Raw genomic sequence first — 9,679 nt, 5'->3', positions numbered from 1 at the left:
ACACACACACATAGAAACACTCTCTCTCGCACACAAACACACACATACTCTCTGTCAGATACACAGACTGTCTCTCTCCCTCTCTCACACACTCTCTCTCGCACTCTCTCTCTCTCTCACAAACACACACACTCTCTCTCTCTCTCTCACTCTCGCACACACACACATATACAGACACACTCTTTGTCTCACACACACTCTCTCACTCCCTCTTTCAGATGCACATTCACTCTTTCACACGCACAAACGCTCTCTCTCTCACATACACACACACGCTCTCTCTGTCTCACAAACACATACTCTCCCTCACGCACATGCTCACTTTCTCTCTCACACACACACAGACACACACTCCCTCTCACACACACACACTCCCTCTCACACACACATGCTCTCTCACACACACATACACACCCTCTCTCACACACTCACACACAATCACACACTCTCTCACACACACACATTATCTCTTACACACACACACATGCTCTCTCACACACACATACACACCCTCTCTCACACACTCACACACAATCACACACTCTCTCACACACACACATTATCTCTTACACACACACACATGCTCTCCCAGACACGCAGGCACTCTCGCACACACATAGACACTCTCTCTCACGTACACTGTCTCACTCTCTGACAGACATATGCGCTCTCTCTCTCTAACACACACGCGCTTTCACTCACACACATGCATACACTCTCTCTCACAAACACATGCTGTCTCGCTCACACACAAACACAGACAAGGTCTCTCTCTGAGACACGCACACGCTCTCCCTCAGACACACACGCTCTCACACACACTCTCTCTCTCTCTCACATACACGCACACACGCTCTCTTTCTCTCCCTCTTTTTCTCTCACACGCACTCTCACTCTCTCTTTCACATACACTCGCTCAGACACACACACACATACAAACACACACTCTCTCCCTCTCACACACACACGCTGCCTCCTTATTTCACACACACACACGCTCTCTCTCTCACACACGCACACTCTCTCACACAACATTCTCTCTCACACACACACGATCTCTCTCGCACGGTCACAAACATACACACCCTCTCTCTCGCACAGTCACAAACATACACACCCTCTCTCACGCAATCACACATATACACACACTCTCTCTCTCACACACACACATAGAAACACTCTCTCTCACACACAAGCACACACATACTTTCTGTCAGACACACAAACTCTCTCTCTGTCTCACACACACAGAGAAATACAGACACACGCACCAAAACTATCGCTCTCTCTCATCACACGCAGGCACACATGCTCTCTCTCTCTCTCACTCTCTCACACACACATACGAACACTTTCTTTCCCACACACACACAGACACTCTCTCTCTCTCTCACACACACATTCTTTCACACACACACGTACACATACACACACTCTCACACACACACACACTCACATGCACACACACAGACACACATTCTCACACATACACTCTCTGTCTCAAACACACAAACTGTGTCTCGCTCTCACTCACACACACACGCACACACACACACATATGCACGCACTCTCTCACACATACAAACGCTCTCTCTCACACACACGCTCTATCAGACACATGCGCACACACTCGCTCACACACACACACACACGGACACACACACTCTCTCTCCCTCTCTCTCACACACACACGCTGTCTCCCTCTTTCCCACGCACACGCTCTCTCTCTCACGCACGCACTCTCTCTCAGACACATACAAGCTCCCTCTTACACACAACTCTCTCACACATACGCACACACACACTCTCCCTCAGACACACACACACACGCTCTCTCTCTCTCACACACACACACTCTCTCAGACGCATACAAGCTCCCTCTCTTACACACACACTCTCTTTCACACACATGCCCACTCTCTCACACACACGCTGTCCCTATGACAGACACGCATACAAACTCTCTCTCTCTCTCACTCTCTCTCACACACACACGCTCTCTCAGATACATACAAGATCCCTCTTACACAAACACACATCCACACGTATGCCCACACACACACTCTCCCTCAGACACACACACGCACACTGTCTCTCTCTCACACAAACACGCTCTCTCTCTCCATCACAGACACACATACAAACTCTCTCTCTCGCTCACACACTCACACACTCACTCTCGTTGACAAACACACACACACAACACATCCGCTCTCTCTCTCTCACACACACACACTCTCTCACACACAACCCTCTTTCTCTCTCTCTCTCTCTCTCTCTCTCTCTCAGACAGTCGCTTCCACACACAGATACACAAGCTATCTCTCACACACATACTCACACACTCTCTCACACACACAAAAACTCTCTCTCATACACACACGCTGTCTCACACATCGGCTTTCTCTCTCATGCACATGCACAGACACACGCAATCTTACATACACACACACTCGAACACACACACACACCCACACTCTTTCTCTCTCACACACACAATCTCTCAAACACACATAATCTCTCAGAAACATGCACACACAAGAACGCACGCTCCCTCTCATACACACTCTCTCTCTCTCTCTCTCTCTCTCTCTCTCTCTTTCACATACACACACGCTCTCTCTCAAACACACAGACTCTATCTCACACACACACACGATCTCTCACACACTGGCACACTGTCACTTACACACACTCGCACACACACAACCCTTCTCACACATACCCTCTCCCAAACAGACACTCTCTCACTTTCGCACACACACATACTCACACTCTTTCTCACAGACACACATACACACACGATCTCTCACACACACGCACACTGTCACTTACACACACACGCACACACACATGCTTTCTCTCTCTCATGCACACGCTCTCTCTCTCACTCACTCACACACATACACACACTCTCTCTCTCACACACACACTCTCTCTCTCTGAGACACGCACACGCACAAACGCTCACTCTCATCTACGCACACTGTCTCTCTTTCACACGCACACACGCTCTGTATCTCTCACACACACACACACGCGGGCTCTTATACACACACATACTTTGTCTGTCTTTCTCTCTCTCTCACAAACGCGCTCTCAAACACACACTCACTCTCTCTCTCTCTCTCTCTCACACACACACACACACACACACACACACACACACACACACACACACAAGCTCTCTCTCTAACCCACATACTCTATCTCAGGCACAAACAGGCAAACACACACAAGCACACACACACACAAACGCACACACTCACTCTCTCAAGCCCACACACACATTCACCCACACACACACACGCACGCTCCCTCTCAATCACACACACTCTCAGACATACATAGCCTCTCTCTCCCTCTCTCTCTCACACACACACACACACACACACACACACACACACACACGCTGTCTCTCACATACAAACACACACACACACAGACACGCACTCAAAATCTCAGACACACACACACTCTCTAACCCCCACACACAATATCTCAAACACACACACTCTCTCAGACATACACACAGACGAACACACGCTCACTCACATGCACACACACTGTCTCTCTCTCCCGTTCACACGCATACACGCTCTCTGTCACGCACACACACACTCTCTCTCAGACACACACTCTCTCAAACGCATGCGCTCTCTCTGACACAAACACACACACACATACACACATGCTCTCTCTCCCTCTCTCACACACACGCTGTCCTTCACACAAACTCACACATACACACACTGTCTCTCACACACTCACGCACATACACGCACTCTCTCTCGTACACATGCTCTCTCTGTCACTGACACACATACAAACTCTCTCTCACACAGACACACATACAAACACACAGACAGATACACTCTCTCTCTCTCTTTCTCTCTCCCACACACACACAAACTCTGCCTTTCACACATACACGTTCACGTGCACTCTCTCTCTCACGCACACACACTCTCTCTCACACACACAGACTATCTCTCTCGCACACACGCTACCTCTCTCTCTCACACACGCACACTATTTATCTCTTTCTCTCTCTCTCACACACACACAGTCTCTCACTCTCTCTCTCTCACACACTCACAAACACACACACACACACACTCACACCCTCACACACATACACACGCTCTGTCTCACACATAAGAGCTCTCTCTCTCACACATACACATACAAGCACTCTCTCTCTGACACACAGACACACACACGCGCTCCCTCACTCTCTCAAACGCACAGTTTCTCTCACACTATCTCTCTCACACAGATGCACACACACGGTCTCTCTCTCTCACACACACTGTCTCTCACTCATACATACAAGCGTGCTCTCTCAAAGACACACACACAAACACACTATCTCTCTCTCACACGCACACACATAAGCTCTCTCTTTCACACACGCACACACTCTCTCTCACACACACGCGCTCTCTCTCTCACACTCACACGCTCTCTCTCTCAAGTTCTTTCTTACACACGCACTCTTGCACACATACGCACACACACACACATACACAGACACACTCTCTGTCTCACACAGACTCTCTCACTCCCTCTTTCACATGCACATTCACTCTTTCACACACACAAACGCTCTCTCTCTCACACACACACGCACGATCTCTCTTACACACATGCTCTCTCACACGCAGGCACACACACACACACTGCTCTGACAAATAGACTCGCACTCTCTCTCATACGTATATGCTCTCCCTCTCTCACACACGCACACTCTCGCTCTCTCACACACACACATACACAAACTCTCTCCCACACACACAGACTCTCTATCAGACACACACATGCTCCCTATCACACACACTTTCACTTCCACACACACACTCTCTCTCTTTCACATACACAAACACACAGTCTCTCTCTCACACACACGCACACACTCACTCTCACGCAAACACACACGCTCTCTCTCTCACACCCTCATACACATACACACACTCTCGCACACTCACAGACTCTCTCATACAGACGCACGCTCTCTCTCAAACACAGACACACCCTCTCGCACACATACAAACTCCCTCAGGCATACACTCACTCTCACACATAGACATGCGCTCACCCTCTCACACACACGCGCGCTCTCACTCACACACACTCACACATATGCACACACACTCTCTCTCTCTCTCACACACATGCTCTCTCTCTCACACACGCGCTTTTTCACTCTCTCACACACAGACACACACAAACACACACACACACACACACTCTCTCTCTCTCTCTCTAACACACACACGCACTCTCCCACACATACACATACAAGCACTCTCTCTCTCAAACACACACACTCTCACCCACACACACACACTCACTCACTCTCTGTCACCCTCGCACATACACAACCTCTTCACGCACTCACTCTCTCTCACACGCACGCATGCCCTCTCGCACACACCCACTGTCTCAGACACACACACATGGTCTATCTCACACACCCACTCTCTCAGACACACACACTCTCTCTCTTACACACATGCTCTCTCACATGCATGCACACGCACACTCTGCTCTGACACAAACACACAGATTCTGGCACACACATGCTCACTCTCACACACACATACGCTCTCTCTCTCCCACAGACTCATGCACATACAGACTCTCTCTGACACACAGAGACTCTATCTCAGACTCACACACGCTCTTTCTCAGACACACACACGCTCTCTCTCAGACAAACACACCCACTCTCTCGCACATAGACACACAAACAGTCTCTCTACGCACACACATACACTCTCTCTCTCTCTCTTTCACACATACACAGTGTCTCTTTCACACACACAGACATGCACTCTCTCTCTGTCGAGCACACACTCTCTCACATGCGCACGCACATACACAGACACAGCTACACATACATGCTCTCTCTCACACACATACACGCTCTGTTTCTCGTCTCTCTGTCACACACCTACACGCACTCTTTCTCGTTCTCTCTGTCACACACACACACCCGCACACTCACATACATACACGCACTCTCTCACATACACTCACACACATACACACAATCTCTCTCAAACACGCAAGCTCCCTCTCTCACACACACATACAAACACACTCTCTCTCTCTCACACACATAAACACACACACACACACTCACACACATACACGCACTCTTTCTCACACACGCTCTCTCTCTCTCTCTCACACACACATACAAACACACTCTCTCTCTCACACACACAAACACACACAGACACTCACACACACACACGCACTCTCTCTCACACACTCACACACAGACACACAATCTCTCTCACACGCGCAAGCTCTCTCTCTCACACACATACAAACACACTCTCTCTCTCAGACACATGCACGCTCTCTCTTACACATATGCCGTCTCACACGCATGCACAAGCATACTCTGCTCTGACACACACACTCATACTCTCTCACGCACATGCTCTCTCTCACTCACAAACTCTCTCTCTCTCTCTCTCTCTCTCACACACATCCACACTCTCTCTCTCTCACACACACATACACACTCTCTCAGACACACACATGCTCTCTATCACACACACACTTTCACTTCCACACACACGCTCTCGCACTCTCACACACATGCTCTTTCACACTCACGCACACACACACGTTCTCTCCCTCACACTCTCATGCACAGACACACTCTCTTTCACATACACACAGACTCTCTCATATATCACGCACAGACACAGTCTCTCTTTCACGCACTCACATACACATACATACACACACACTCATTCTCGCACACACATGCTCACTCACACACACACATGCTCTCTCTCTTTTTCACACACACAGACATACACACGCGCACATACACACACACACACACACACACACTGTCGCTCAAAGAGACGTGCGCTCTCTCACAAATACACACACTCTCTCTCGCACACACACTCTCACACTCTCATACACATACACACACACGCACACACGCATGCATGCACACTGTCTGTCTCTCACACACACACACTCACTCTCTCACACACACTCTCTCTCTCGCTCAGACACACACACACTCCCAAACACACACATATACAAACACGCTCTCTCTCAGACACACACATGCTCTCTTTCTCGCTCTCTCTGTCACGCACACACACACACATACACACATACTCACACACATACACACAATCTCTCTCAAACACACATGATAACACACTCTCTCTCACAAACGCGCGCACACACGCACACTCACACGCATACACACAATCTCTCTCACACACGTAAGCTCTGTCTCTCACACACACGTACAAACACTCTCTCTCTCTCACACATTGACACACACACACATGCGCACACACACATGCTCTCTTTCTCCCTCTCTCTCACACATACATGCTCTCGCTCTCACACCCACATGCTCTCTCTCTCACGCAGACACATGATCTCTCTCTCTGACACATACACACACACATGCTCTCTCTCTCTCACACACAAGCACACACTCTCTCTTTCATGCATACAGACATACACGCTCTCTCTCTCTCTCTCCCTCTCTCTCTCTCCCTCTCTCTCTCTCCCTCCTTCTCTTTGTCTCTCTCTCTCTCTCTCTCTCTCTCTCTCACACACACACACACACACACACACACACACACACACACACACACACACACACACACACACACACACACACACACACACGCTATCTGATCATGCCACAGGCATTGGAACAGAATCTCTCATTCTGTTCAACATTTAACTTTCTACGCAACAGGAAAGTACTGCAGATGCTGGAAATCTGAAATAAAAACAGAAAATGCTGTAAATATTCAGCATGTCTGGCAGCATTTGTTCAGAGAGAAACAGAGTTTAATGTTTCAGTTCGGTGAGTCTTCATCAGAACTGGGAGAGATTAGAGATGGAGCAGATTTTAAAGCAGACGGGGAAAGGAGGGAGAGGGAGTCTTATGATCAACATTCAGTTTAACAATTTCAATATCATCCTTTTATTATTTAATCTCTCCTGTCTTCCACTGTATCACAGATATTCCCATTTGTTCATTCAGGTCCATTCATTCAGTAGATCATTGGATACAGGAATACATTTATAAATCTCAATCAGTCCTCAATCAAACTGGTAACTTTGCTTCAGTCCGATGTCTAATTTCTCTGTTTATTTCCCTTCCTCACAGTTAACTTGCTGACGATTGGGATCCTGTCTCGGGGAAAGTGCGGTCTCTCTAAATGTGTCACTCGGTACCTGGTGGCCATGTCAGCGGCGGATCTACTGGTCATTATCCTGGACCTGATATTCAGACACATTCCCACTGTTTATTGGGAACAGTTTCTGTTCCTGTATTACATCCCCGTGTGTAATATCCACGCTGTCCTGCTTTACACAGTCACAGACTGTTCTGTCTGGTTCACCGTCACTTTTACCTTTGATCGATTTGTGGCCATTTGTTGCCAGAAGCTGAAAAGTAAATATTGCAGTGAGAAAACGTCGGCTGTGGTTGTGGGAACAGTGAGTGTGCTGAGCTGTTTAAAGAACATCTTCTGGTATTTCATGTTAACAGGTTGGTATACGCTGGTGAACAATCCCTTGTTTTGTTCAGTAACATGGGATGTTCAATATTCTCGTGTCTGGATAACAATCCAGTTCCTCCACAATATTCTAACGCCGGGGCTCCCATTTGTGCTGATTCTGATGCTCAACGCTCTCACCGTCAGACACATTTTAGTAAGCAGCAGAGGACGCAGGAGTCTCCGGGCTCACAGCAGTGGAGAGAGTCGCAGAGACCCCGAGATGGAGAGTCGAAGGAAATCCATCATTTTACTGTTAGTTATCTCGGGGAATTTCATCCTGTTGTGGGCGATGTTAATGGTGTATATGATATGGTGGCAGATGTGGTGGTTGGGGTATCATTCTGTTTCTCTCCCTCTGTTTCTGCAGGAATTGGCCCTCATGCTCCAGCTCCTGAGTTGCTGCACAAACACTGCGATTTACGCCGTGACCCAGACTCAGTTCAGAGAGCAGTTGAAGAATGTGCTGAAATATCCCTTTACGACAATTGTTAAATTCAGCCTGTCACCATGGAGACAGAGCGGGGGTGTGGTCTGTTTCCAGGGTGACGGCTGAGTGGGGGCGGGGCCTGTCTCCCCTGTGACAGGAGTGGGGCGGGGCCTTTTTTCAGGGTGGCGGAAGAGTGGGGGCGGGGCCTGTCACCCCGTGACAGAGGGGTGGGGGCGGAGCCTGTTTTCCCGGTGACGGAGGAGTGGGACGGGACCTGGTTCCAATTGCTGGGGGAATGGGAGCATTGTTTTTTCCAGGGAGACGGGGATTGGAGGCGGGGTCTGTTTCCAGGATGACGGTGATTAGAGGCGGGGTCTGCTTCCAGGGTGACGGGGAGTGGGGGTGGGGTCTGTTTCCAGGGTGACGGGGAGTGGGGGCGGGGTCTGTTTCCAGGGTGATGGAGAGTGGGGGCGGGGTCTGTTTCGCTGGTGACTGGAAGCTGCAGTCAGAATCTTTCTGAATCTTTTATACTATTTATAATGCCTTTACAATAAAAAGAATCCTGATAATTATTTGTAATCCTTTATAATCACTTGTAAACATTTACAGACGTTTATAAACTGTTTATAATCCTTCATGATGGTCCATGATTTATTATCATTTATGATCCTTTATTTTCATT

At 48.6% G+C, this 9,679-nt stretch overlaps 1 protein-coding gene across 1 annotated transcript in view; it reads left to right on the top strand.

The window, feature by feature from the left end:
- The window catches only part of LOC137345259 (probable G-protein coupled receptor 139), a 78,632-nt gene extending 69,509 nt beyond the window's left edge, over positions 1–9,123 (top strand). The window contains exon 3 of the mRNA XM_068008725.1: positions 8,177–9,123. Coding sequence (XP_067864826.1) covers positions 8,177–9,123 — 947 coding nt within the window. The remainder of the gene's footprint in view (positions 1–8,176) is intronic.
- Positions 9,124–9,679: the final 556 nt, after the last annotated feature.

The sequence above is a fragment of the Heterodontus francisci genome, chromosome 28, assembly GCF_036365525.1.
Source record: "Heterodontus francisci isolate sHetFra1 chromosome 28, sHetFra1.hap1, whole genome shotgun sequence".
In the NCBI taxonomy this organism is placed as follows: Eukaryota; Metazoa; Chordata; class Chondrichthyes; order Heterodontiformes; family Heterodontidae; genus Heterodontus; species Heterodontus francisci.
This window is presented reverse-complemented; position numbering and strand designations above follow the sequence as displayed.